This window comes from Styela clava, chromosome 12 (assembly GCF_964204865.1).
Source record: "Styela clava chromosome 12, kaStyClav1.hap1.2, whole genome shotgun sequence".
NCBI classification, from domain to species: domain Eukaryota; kingdom Metazoa; phylum Chordata; class Ascidiacea; order Stolidobranchia; family Styelidae; genus Styela; species Styela clava.
The window spans coordinates 16,126,257-16,139,892 of NC_135261.1; the positions used below are offsets into that span (position 1 = coordinate 16,126,257).

At 34.8% G+C, this 13,636-nt stretch overlaps 1 protein-coding gene across 2 annotated transcripts in view; it reads left to right on the forward strand.

Moving 5' to 3' along the window:
• Positions 1-12,906, forward strand: part of LOC120330367 (C-Maf-inducing protein-like) — a 28,510-nt gene extending 15,604 nt beyond the window's left edge. For both annotated transcript variants that reach the window (XM_078118945.1, XM_078118946.1), the window contains exons 7-19: positions 589-633; positions 1,946-2,008; positions 4,146-4,226; positions 5,171-5,373; positions 5,950-6,336; positions 6,815-6,880; positions 7,277-7,303; positions 7,974-8,130; positions 8,558-8,683; positions 9,190-9,366; positions 10,186-10,332; positions 10,418-10,520; positions 11,193-12,906. In XM_078118945.1, the coding sequence (XP_077975071.1) occupies positions 589-633; positions 1,946-2,008; positions 4,146-4,226; positions 5,171-5,373; positions 5,950-6,336; positions 6,815-6,880; positions 7,277-7,303; positions 7,974-8,130; positions 8,558-8,683; positions 9,190-9,366; positions 10,186-10,332; positions 10,418-10,520; positions 11,193-11,410 (1,800 nt within the window). In that variant the 3' untranslated portion in view covers positions 11,411-12,906. The remainder of the gene's footprint in view (positions 1-588; positions 634-1,945; positions 2,009-4,145; positions 4,227-5,170; positions 5,374-5,949; positions 6,337-6,814; positions 6,881-7,276; positions 7,304-7,973; positions 8,131-8,557; positions 8,684-9,189; positions 9,367-10,185; positions 10,333-10,417; positions 10,521-11,192) is intronic.
• Positions 12,907-13,636: the final 730 nt, after the last annotated feature.

Sequence of the window (13,636 nt, forward strand, 5' to 3'; positions counted from 1 at the left end):
CAAATTTAATTAATTTTTTCTCATGTGGAACTGACCCATTTCAAAATATATTCAATGTTTCATATTGGATAAGATTATATTCTGAGTACTGAATTATGCGGTTGTGGTCATCCCAAATAATATAATTATTTGATGAAATTATTAATTCAATTGGATGTTATGAATGCTTATTCTGAATCATTTTCACGGCAAATCTGTTTATTTTTAGTCCAACAATTCATCCTCTGATAATTTATTTAGTGTTTATTCTACCATGAAGCCATTACTCTATTATATAACAAATTACCCATAATTTTACGGATAAACGAACCATGTTTGTCTCATTTTCCGCATATCTTCGTCATAACCCTTTCAAGTGTGTAATTTTCCTTCCGGCATAATCAAGTACCGTAACCAAAATGTGCATTCAACCATTAATTTTTGTTACTACTGAATAAAAATTCCGCAAAATTGAACACAGTATGTCGCCATTTTCACTTTGCAGCTTTACATTATGTTCTAGTCAATTTTTCTTTTAAATTCCATTGTTAACCCGTTATCATTGATTGAAGATTGCAAATAATAATTTCCTATTATTTATTTATTCAGAACCAGGATGTGGTCAACTCAGTGTCGAATGAATCTTTGATAACTGTAAGTATATCATGATCAAAGAAGGCCACTTTTTAAATTTTTTTTTTATATAATGATTTTCAAACTGGGCGATATGGCCCTAATGGGTGAAAAAACCCGGAGGGGCGTTATCACATTCTCAAAAAAGTCAGAAATATTGTGACATCTGGAATATACCAACTCATTTCACTGGAGTAAAACTATGAACATCTCTTTAATATCAGAACACTGGCTTATTCAAGATCGTACTTGATCAGAATGTCTCCAAATATCAAAATATTGAAAAATCATGATCTTCGATTGGTCTACTTGTTTAATTGGATTTGTAATAAATTGGTTTCTAACTTTACGTTTTTTTTTGTATTATGCTCTGGTGGAGAATGATATATAGAGAGGGGACGACGGTACATAAATGTATGAAAATGACTTTTTCAATACTCATACTTACCATGTTTGTTGTTTTTTGGCTCAAATAAAACTTGTTCATATATGTATATATATATGAAACTTCTGCTTTGTAAACTTTTCTTTCTATCTAGCTTTTTCCATGGCAGCGTTGACTTGAATTGTTTCAAGTTTCATGTTAGCAATATCTATTAGAATCTATAAATTTGAGTATTAGGATATTTTGCTCTGCCATATTGCGGAGACAAAATGATGCAATGTGCTTCCTACTATTAGTCATGAACAATATCACATTTTTTTGTCTATTATATAAAGCCGGAACAAAGTATTATTAGTCGAAAATGATAATAGATAATCTTGAATTTAAAATCTATTTTGGGATAAAAATAATAATACAGACAATTTTTGATTTTAATCTTATTTTTAATAACGTCGAACATCGAAAGGTGGTCTATAAATATTTTAAGATTACCGAAAATAATTTAAAACTTTGTTTGTCATTTTCTAAGACGCTTCGGTATTTTATCGTGATATCTATCTTTACCCCGAGGTTATGTGTATTTTAGATTTAATTTAATACTCAAGGTAGATTTGTCATCATGCTTATCTGATGGTGTGCATCTTGCATATTGAAAGCCGAATTCTGGTTGGAAAGAGCATGGATTAGGGCTTTATAAGGAAAATATACTTGATTTATCCTTCAAAAATTTTATCTCCATTTGATAAGATTGCTCTGCTAGGTGCAAATTTTTGTATCTTTTAGTCAATATGTTCAGCTTGTGGCCTAATGGTTGAAGCATTAGACTTATTTATGATGGCATTGTAGATTAAAATCTCTGGTTCAAATCCCATGCCCATCACCCCAAGGTATGATAAATTGTGTAGGCAATGTCAAAGCAAAAAGTCATTTTTCTTTTTTATATTTTAGACGTTAGCACCACTTTTTGAGAAGAACGAACCTTCAATCGAAATATGCAATTTTTTCACAAAGGTAACGCTGAATTTATGTGTACTTGTTATTATGTTCAACTTTTTGACTAGTATGGTGTATAAATTAATATTACCTTCAAAAAAGACGTTTTTGAATTGTTAAAGTAATTTGGAATAGTTTGTTTTTATAAATTTTCAAATCACTATTCTTTTTCTGCAAAACTCACAATTTTGATGGTGACATCATGGTGATTATTATCATGAAATTCATGATTATATTTAAGGTACTTTATATTCAAGAGAAAAATTTCGCATACATCGTGATTTTTTCGCATATTTAAATAACTTTTTTCACTCCAATTCAAAATTAATATCAAGATAGAATTTTAAAGTACCACACTATTCGCGATAATATTGTAAAATATCAAGATATCATTGACAGGGACAAATTTTGAAAAGATTTGTTATATCTTTTCATATGCTGATGCAATACATCAAAAAATTAAATTGTTTGTGGCTGAGCATGAGTCATACTTTGATATGATGGTTTGAAAGATTACAAGAATTTTATAACTGAAATTACTGATTTGTCAGGATAATTTGTTTATATATAAACCCATTTTAAAAAGAATTTGATGCTTCATTTCAAAAATTTGTTACATATATATATTTTTTAATATTAAAATTAGGACCGCCCCAAGGCTCATAAATAGGTGAAGCGTATTGAAACTAGGGACTGCCACAAGGGTCATGAATGGGTGCAGCATATTGAAACTAGGGACCGCCCCAAGGGTCATGAATAGGTGCAGCGTATTGAAACTAAGGACTGCCACAAAGGTCATGAATAGGTGCAGCGTATTGAAACTAAGGACTGCCACAAGGGTCATGAATAGGTGCAGCGTATTGAAACTAAGGACTGCCACAAAGGTCATGAATAGGTGCAGTGCATTGAAACTAGGGACTGCGCCAAGGGTCATGAATGGGTGCAGCATATTGAAACTAGGGACTGCCACAAGGGTCATGAATAGGTGCAGCGTATTGAAACTAAGGACTGCCACAAGGGTCATGAATAGGTGCAGCGTATTGAAACTAAGGACTGCCACAAAGGTCATGAATAGGTGCAGCGTATTGAAACTAAGGACTGCCACAAAGGTCATGAATAGGTGCAGTGCATTGAAACTAGGGACTGCGCCAAGGGTCATGAATGGGTGCAGCATATTGAAACTAGGGACTGCCACAAGGGTCATGAATAGGTGCAGCGTATTGAAACTAGGGACTGCCACAAGGGTCATGAATAGGTGCAGCGTATTGAAACTAAGGACTGCCACAAAGGTCATGAATAGGTGCTGTGCATTGAAACTAGGGACTGCGCCAAGGGTCATGAATGGGTGCAGTATATTGAAACTAGGGACTGCGCCAAAGGTCATGAATGGGTGCAGCATATTGAAACTAGGGACTGCGCCAAAGGTCATGAATGGGTGCAGCATATTGAAACTAGGGACTGCGCCAAGGGTCATGAATGGGTGCAGCATATTGAAACTAGGGACTGCGCCAAGGGTCATGAATGGGTGCAGCATATTGAAACTAGGGACTGCGCCAAAGGTCATGAATGGGTGCAGCATATTGAAACTAGGGACTGCGCCAAGGGTCATGAATGGGTGCAGCATATTGAAACTAGGGACTGCGCCAAAGGTCATGAATGGGTGCAGCATATTGAAACTAGGGACTGCGCCAAAGGTCATGAATGGGTGCAGCATATTGAAACTAGGGACTGCGCCAAGGGTCATGAATGGGTGCAGCATATTGAAACTAGGGACTGCGCCAAAGGTCATGAATGGGTGCAGCATATTGAAACTAGGGACTGCGCCAAGGGTCATGAATGGGTGCAGCATATTGAAACTAGGGACTGCGCCAAGGGTCATGAATGGGTGCAGCATATTGAAACTAGGGACTGCGCCAAAGGTCATGAATGGGTGCAGCATATTGAAACTAGGGACTGCGCCAAGGGTCATGAATGGGTGCAGCATATTGAAACTAGGGACTGCGCCAAGGGTCATGAATAGGTGCAGCGCTCTTTAAAACAATCATTCATCCAGCAGTGAAATAATAACTGTCTCTGACTTGTTATTATCAGTTACTATTATAGGAGTTGCTATATGCTCAACAATAGGTGGTTAATTTATTTAATCTTTTTACAGCATTGTCGGGATTGTCCTCGTTCAAGAGTGGTTATTGACATGTTCATGCCGGTTGTTCTACGAATTCTAAAATACAACACGGTATGTCTTGTTTATGTTTTGATCTCTTATATGTAGGTATGTACATAACTTTATACTTCTAATCTCCTTGTGTATCAGATTAGAATAGATCTGAAAACGAGATAGCGAACTGTTTGTATAATCCTTGTGTAATTACAATGTAACGCTTTGTTCACTTGTTAGATGTTATTTAATTTTACCTTTCATTTTTCACTAGTAGGTCTGACTCTAAGAATTTACTGTCTTGGCTTTATTTGATTCGACATATTGATTCGCCTATTGCTCTTGACAAGGCTCTGCATAAGTAGCCATTGCTAGATAAGGATCTACTATAGTTTGGAAACACCAGATTCTTTCCGGTTTGGCATTTTGATATGAATTTAGATGCTTCCAGTCAATTCTTTCTGTTTTTTTTTTGTTGGCCTTCGCTAGTCCCTGGTTGCTTTCACATTCCCAGCCTTTTTGATAGTTTCTGTGATAGCTCCAACAGCAACCGTCTCATGTCACAGATTATTTAAAGCTATTGGATTATTTATATTAACATTTAGAAGCTGTATTTGATGGCCATGTTATCTCATGTAGGCTATTTATTATATTGACCATTGTCATCTAGTAAACACCATTGTCACACGATTATATGAGATGCATTATCTTGTGCCATGACCATGCTGCAATCCTTAGAAGCAAGGATAGCAGTGGCATCAAAATGCAGTAGGTGGACAAAAATTACCCAAACAAAATAATATAATATCAAAAAATTTTTTTTTTTTTTAAATTTCAGTCATTAATTTTCGGGGATTACACTCATTTCCTTTTGGAATCGTTCCCCGAATATTCAAAATTGTCATAATACATAGTTCACAAATAGGAAATCCAGAATGCCACCACTCTGCTATGTCTGTGTGTGTTCCTTGTAAATCAAGATATAGAGAAGTTATTTAAAAAGATTTTTCATTTTACTTTAGAATTATGGAAAATCTATGTGGCTTCGAACCTTTGTTAAAGAATATATTCAAGCACTAAGCATGCAAAATGATGGGGAAGAGGCTGTTCGAGCGTTTGTTCGCAATATTCATGGACCACTGAGTGTCTGTCCTCATAATCGCATCTTGAATAACCTCGTTGCAGTTTGTTTAGCAGCGATTTATGACAGTTTTTCATCTGATAGGTGTGGATTTTTATGTAACGTTTGTATATCATCCCCAAAAAATTGGATTTAGAATTTTCCTCAACAGATCAATAAATACTCCTCGACAACAATATGACAGTGTTCTTTTTTTTAAATGAGACCCTTTTGACAAAATTTATGTTCCCTCTAGAACTGGAGTGTGCAACCTGCGGACCACACGGGCCAAATATGCCAATTTTGAATGGTGTGTGGCCCGCACGTTTAATCTGGAACGTCTGAGTAATCCCGATTCCTTCGCGTTGCGAAGCCAATACTCGAGTCCAATTTATGCATATGGCGATGCACAATGCTAGCTTGTGCGAAGTGAACAACGCATTTCATAAGATCAATAACCTGAATTTTTGTGCCTGAGAGCCTATGTTTAAAAAGGTGTGGCCCGTGGTTTACACCAGTTACTGGTATCTGGCCCACCTGTACTAAAGGTTGCACACCTCTGCTATAGAATATGTTCCAAATGTTCACCCTCAATTATACGACAAAATACTTACAATACGACACATACTTGCTTTAAAATGTTCATCTTTTGCTTGAGAAATAAAACATCCATATTTTTAGTGACAACAAAGTTGGCAAGAAAGGCAAACATCATGGAAACTTCATTCAAAAAAACCTGGTATCAAGATCACGAGAAAACTCCAACACCAGTGAAAATTGTAATGATGAAAACAGGGATCCACGGTCAACAACTTTGAAAGACTCACCCGAAAATCAAAACGTTCCTGAGAAAGAACTCTGGGACATTGTCGCTACAAAATACAGCAAAAATGCAATGACAAGCAAAAACAATAACGTCGTACCAGAGGATGAACCTGAGAAATTACAGACTAGCAAAATGAATGTGATTCATAATAATGAACAAAAGAATCCACAAGAGAAAAATGCAGAGGAATCATCTCCTGATATTAAAACGGCAATACTTTTTGCACAAGTCTTAGATGAAGTGTGAGTGTTATTTGACTGTCTATTTTGTAAACTCCAGGTAGTTAAGGTGTAGTTCAGTGGTTCCTGAAGTAAGAATAAGTACCTGTAACTAAGAGTACTAGTAATAATACAGCCAATACAAAGCAAAATCTAGTTGCCACTGTGTGATTGCCTCCCATAATAGTATCACATTCTGTGAAGGAACATTTTATGTGAAAAGATTACTGATTCATGTGGTTGGCAAAGCTATAGTCGCGACTCGCGAGTCCATTATAATTCATACATCTGAAACGACTTATTAGTGAGCTATTCTCAAAGCCAGTACTGAATGGTAGCCATGTGGAAAAAATGCATTTTTGTTGTTATTGAACTGTTTTATTGATATTTTTCTTCTCAGAATAAATATGAAAATGTTTTCATTCTCATCAATGCAATAGCCATCCTATTTCTATATTTTATTTTTTCTCTTCTATAGTTTGACATTTGTATTTTATTTCAGATCATCGATATCTGATTGGCTGTCTGCACTAGCTGTTATTCTTCAGCCTGTGCCGTTTCAGAAAATGTAAGTAATTGATTTGTCCATAATAAACATTCATACAAAATATATCATAATTTAACTGTTTATTTTAAAGAAATTGAAATGTCGATTATGATTGAGATGCCTGATCTGATTTATTGTTGGATAACTTAAGCTTCAATGCCGGTTGAATCTGGGACAGAGAATCATTATATATAACAAAAATGTATTTTTTGAATATAAAGTATAAAGCAGCCAATCAAGCTGAACACATAACCTAATGAGTAATCATTATATATCGAATTTACTTAAAAGAGGGCTTTTTGAGAAATAATTATTATCAAATTCCACCCATATAAGGAATTTTTGAGAAATACATAAAAAAATATTAAATTTTAATAAACGATATTTCTGACTGTTGCATATTTTGTTATTTTTCAGAGCTATGCAAGATGACAACTTTTTAAGGTGAATATAGTTATGCTTATCATGTGTAAAAAAATTGATCAATGTTGTGTGTAATGGAATAATTTGTCATCCCATAATTGTTCGAAATACTCTTGTCTTGTTACTGCAAAAAAGTTATCTATTTCAATCGTTTGAACCAAGATTTATTGTGAAATAGATAAAGTGCCCTGCTCTCTTTTTTGTGCGACTTTAATTGTGAACAATGCTCAAATCTATATTTACATGTAGGTCAAATGAATAATATAGCCAATGCATTGTCAGCAAACTTTCAACCAAATGTTAAAAGAATTGAATGTTATATGAAGCGGGGATTTCCAAATTGGAAGTCATGACCCCAAGGGGGGTGCGCAACAAATCTTAGGAATCGCAAAAAGTACAACGATTTCACACAAAGTACTACATCTATTGTACATTTTTAGACGTATTCGAAACACAATTATTGAAACTATTGCAAAACATAAATCTCACTATTTCTAAAAGATCAGAGGAGCAGCGCGAAAATTTTAACATATTCGAATTGATTGCAAACTTAAAAGTTTGGGAACTCCGATATGAAGCACTCTTGAAGATTGAAATGAACAGTCTTCTGATAACTTTTAATTAAAACGACAATTTTGTATCATGAGTTCATTTCTTGCGCAATAAATAAACTGCATGCTATTCATTTTAGATACGTTGTTCAAATTATTGAAAGAATTGCTGCAAATGGACAAGACAAAGTTGTTTGGTGTCTTACCGGTGTCAGAGAGCAAAAAGATGGCTGGTTGCAAATATTCAGTCCTCAAAGTAATTTATGCCAAGATGAAGGCGTTTTGTTCACAAAAATGGTTAGTCTCAGGAATACCAAATAAAATGATTTGGGTATTTTTTTGAAATATGTAATCAAAGATGCCCAAAATGAATCAAATATTTGAATACATTCAAAATTGGTTTTAGTTTTATTGAATAAGTAAATTCTTGATTTGCTGAATACTTCTATAAGTTTTATTTGAAAATTTGTCCAAGACAATGAAGAGACTTGCTCAAGTTCTGAATATGCAAATATGGAAATCAATCGGGATGATATAAGTGTTGTCTATTTACTTGATTACTTTATAGAGATTACATTTACATTATTCCTGTTTTTATTGTTTATTTGAATTTGTCACTCATAACATTATTCTCTCCTTTATCTATAACCGTCAAAAGTCAATTTTTTCACTCATTCAACCAAAACCTTATAATTAAAATAACATCTTTCTTTTTACAACCTAGACAACAGCCCTCCTTGCATCAGCAAAAAAGACATGCAAAGTAAAGAAATTTGTCACAGTATTAGTGAATACTTGTCTCGATGCTGTTCTGCTGCTCGCTTTGAGGGAATCGGATATTATGAACGAAGTAAGTTGATTGTAAAAGGAATTATTTGTTTGAATATTTCATGTTCGCGTGTTATATCATTGAATAATGCCATTATTTATAATGTTCAAGAGTTTGGTATGTGCCTTAATGGTAAATCAAAATGAGACAATGCATATAAGCTTGGTTCAAACTGTACCAGAAGCATATATAATAAGAAAATTACCATGGGTTACATCGGTCTCCATAGTGGCATCATTGTACACAGGGTCGTGCAAAACTTATGGGGCCCAGGTCGAGTTTCTGTTATTGATGCCCTTAATACTTAACTTCAAAAATAATTCGGATAGATAAACAAAGTACGGACTACGGATGTTCATATTGATGTTTAAAACGTGGTGATCGGTATATAAAAATGTGCATTAAATTTACTTTTAGTTTATAGTAATTGAATCGCTGCCCTTGGATCATTTTCAACAAAGTAACCTCAATTCCCAAGTAAGAAAAACCAGAGTCGTTGTTTTTTTATATTAAAAATTTTTCAACAGGTTTTATGCCTTATATTGGAATACAATCTTGCTGAGGGTCAGCGGAAAATTCAGATTATCTCAACATTGAGAGGAACCACTATCGGGAGTGATTTCTACGAAAAATTATGCAAACAAGAAATGATTTTAAGACAAAAAGGTGGACCAGACGAATTCACTTTGCCACCTAGATCAACGGTATGAAACAGTTTTGTAGTCTTTTGTCTTGGCCTTTTCTTGAATTGATTAATAGGATTAGTTGAGCATCAAAATGCATTTTCATAAAGTACAGTGAGTAAGTTGGTGCCAGGGCGGGGGTTGGCAAAGCGCTGCATCGAGAAATTGACTGTGGTGTCACTGTTGCTATTCCCATTTGCTATGCGAATATAAGGTGGCAGTGGCTGACATTGTTTACCCAGAGATGGAAAAAAACCTTAATGTTATTTTGAAAATTCATGTTTAGATATTCTGAATAAAGTTTAAAAAGAAAATTTGTATGTAGTCGTAAGAAATTTTCACAACCTTTTCAAGAACAGTGTGGCCATACAAAATGCTTTGCAGCCTGTGCGCCATAGATTACATTACCCTTGGTCTGGGGAATGGCAACACTTCCATCATCAATTCTATCACTGTCTCATTGATCAAGCTAGATCTTTTGACAGTCTTTATCGTGTTCTGATTGACTGTTGACACATCTTAGTAAGCATTAGGAACACACTTTGTCTTGCACATGTGAACCTCATGCACACGCTTGTAGATTGGAATTGCGTGCCGATAATTATGTGCAAGAGGCGTGGTAAGGATGATTCACCTAATTTTTTGGTCTGTTATGGCTTCCTCAACCATCAAGTCCATGCACCTGAAATGAATATTGGTTACACCTGTTCCATACTCGATTTAAACTGGAAACGGATGATTGATCGTATGCTTGTCTAAAGTTTTGTCGCTAATGAAAAAGAGAAAAATGGCACTTATAATGCACAATTTCATGTTCTAATAAAATGTGCTTCTTTGCAGGATCAAGATCTTCACAAATTTCTTAGCAGTGGTTCCTACGGTAACCTGAAAAATCTTAATCTTTCGTTCACAAGAATCTCATGTAAATCAGCAGAAATCATCTCGAAACTTCCTTCGCTACAACACTTGAACTTATGGTCAAGCAGTGTAAGTCTGTGCATTGATATTATTAGACTTAATACTACTAATTTGATATTGAAATTTAACTCATTTGATAAAAATTATTTTTCAGATTCAAGATCTAGGATTGCGAAGATTGTGTGAAAGTTTGAATTTAACGTCGTTGAATTTATGTGAGACACATGTGGGGGATGATAGCATAAGATGCTTGAAAGGTGATATATTATTTTCTGATTAGGAGGTTTTGCTTTGTCACTTTGCAAGCCTTCTTAAATTTTCTTTCGACAATGCTGTGGGAAATATCGCCATTAAATGTATAAATTCTGACTCATGAGCTTGAAGAATTCATGATTTCTAGACAACTCCCGGAATGAAAAGAATAGTTTCATCAAAATTATTTGATCCAACATTCCAGAATAGTTACATTTATATTAGACATTATCAAAACAGATAATCTCTTTAGGAGAAAACTCCATGATTTTTTTACTAACTAATTTCATAAAACAGATAGAAACACTGATTAAAGTACATAATAGGGGATCATAGCAAGAAAGAAGTAATCAACCAATAGTATCACCAGTGTAGAATGTTTTTTGTTTATCCTCTGGTCAGCTGTTGAGACGTTTTATTCATATGGCAAACTATGGCCTGTTACCAGCCCATGCCTGGCATGAGAATAGTTATTCCAGACGGACTTGTTGGTGAAAGAAGTTGTAAACCGAACACTGGTGAATTACTCTACAACAACAGCTAGGAGTCCAGCTATACCCTTAAGCATAATTATCTCTCATGGTATTCGAATCTTTGAGCCTACTCTGGCAGTTTTCTGATGATTTTTTCAAAGCACCAGCCACTGTACCCTATTTTAATATCTGTTTTATCTATAGATATGACCAACCTGACGAATCTGAATTTGAACAGCACTGAAGTTTCCGATACAGTTTTCCAAGAGTTGCGAAGATCTCTTCCCAATCTTGTCAAGTTTGACGTTAGTTATACTTATGCCTGGCCTGCGACACCAGAACAAATACAATCAAACAACGCTATACCTGCAAAACCATCATCAGATCCTCCAAAAAAACTCGAGTACAAGCAAAACGTATAGTTTTTTCATGCCTGATTCTTCAACATTTATGCTTTTTTTCCTATATTTGGATTGTCTATTTTTCTTGGTAAAACAGCCTTGCCATTTTAATTCGTCTACTTTTTTGTACTTTGTGTTATAAATGGAATCTGTGCTGAATGACAGGATATAAAAAGTTAATTTCAGTGAACAATCTTCGCAATTTGATATAGATTGATTAGGGGTTTTCATCATATTGTATCCCAAAGCGAAATTGAAAACAATCTGTATGCATATTAAACCAGGCAATTATCGATCACAGACTAGAGTAGTTGAGTAGCTTTGAAAAACAACTCATTAAAATTTGAATCTTTTTCATTTCCGAATGTGTTACAGCAAATTGAATACTTATACAATTGACCAAATAACATTATACCCAGGTTCTATATGATTTCAAGTAAGTGCAACAATTTTTTTTTGCTTTTAATTTTTTTTTTCAATAATGCATATTTTTTAATGCTAAGTTTTGTATTCAGAAATCATGTTACTACATTATTAATATTGTCTATTTTTGTAGATAGAGTGTTTGCCCTAATTACTTAATTTTTTTTGTGTTTAAAGGAGCATTACGTTTTGCAGCTTTCAGCTCAATACAAATTCTTGATTTTGAGCAACTTGTCCCTTCTATTAACCATTTATTCTAATATGCTTCATCAATGTTTCCCTATTTCTTATTTATGTGTGATTTTTAATGTAAATTCACAGGACTGAATATTGGGAAATTAGCTCTAAATGCGTACTTGATTTCCAAATGTTTGTAGGCTCGATTGTTTTGAATGCTTTGCAAACTATGATATGTAAGATAATAGTTAAACAAGATAATAAAACGGCATGATTATATGGTGCATCAAAGCATAGTTGGGATATGCCACATTTGGTCCAACGACGAATAAAACAATTCACAAAACAAAATCCAGAGGCGAAATAATCCTCTTTCACATGATTATCTTTAATTTTAAAATAAAGCGATAATATGTAGCATGGCTGTGGGAAAATTACACCAGACTCGAAGGGTTCATTCAAAAAATGACTCAGGCTCTCACTTCAATGAGATTTTGACTCTCAATACGAGGTCTTACAAAACCATATTTTGTAGCAAGTTTTGGAGTATGCTAGCCTTTATATTTGTCTTTATACTTGAGCAACTCCATACTTTTTGTTTCTCCCGTGAATTTGACTTTATTATAATGTCCGACTCCCATGAATTTAATCATAAGTAAGAAAATACCACCTCTGGTGGTCAATGGTTCAATGCCAAGTTTATGAGGCTTAGCCGTGATGAGTCTTAGTTTATATTTTACAGAAAAACATGATCAAATTGCCTCCTGCAATTCATTGTTTTTAGTATTCGATATTCAGAAGTGTTTTTTCTCAACTTTCTTTAGACGGAGGGCATTTCGCAAACAATTTTTTTCTTTTGGCCATCTCAATGATGTGCATATCAGCTAGTTCTGATAAAATAAATGTGTTCAAAAACATTTTGATCTCTCAGTTCTGTGCCACAAAGTAAGGAATGTCTGTATGGAGAGTTTGGAAGATAGTGAGATCAATGGGAATCGCAGCTGTCCTCTGCGTGTATTACAAGTCATAGAATTGTTCGTTCATTAAGCTTTAGCCTGGAAAAGGATGAAATTACAACGGCTGTAGGAGAGTAGTTCTAAGATGGCCTGGTTTGACAACAGTTCAAATCTGGACCTATTCCAATTATGATTGGAGAAACGTTGCGTGTCCAGTTTCTGATCAAAGTTTTGGGTTTCATAAGATTGAAATTGTGGTCCTGACACAATCTTTGTGTAAACCAGTGGCGATTGCATGCGAGTTAAGAATTCCAAGTGTTCTCTACTAGAAGCAATGTTATTTATCAATTCTGCAGGCACAAGCTGCCTAGGATTGGAAGATAATATCTATCACATCGATTTGGTGTGCCCTATGTCAACACTCAGATTTTGTAAGGTTAATAAGTGATAGCCGCATCCTTTCTTTTTGTGCGTCCAGCGAGATGCCCGCAGTTTGTTATATGGGCCCCCGTAAATGTTGCACACCCTGGTGAACTTAAAAAAAATATGCGCTTGGCGGTTCAGAACTGCAGTGGCCATAAACTTCACTGTGCTATCCTGGAATTATATCATGCATGCGAGTGTGAACCATTCAAAATCCGTCTGTGGATCCCAGGTTGGAACCACTGCTTCAAAGTTTACTGATGACTAC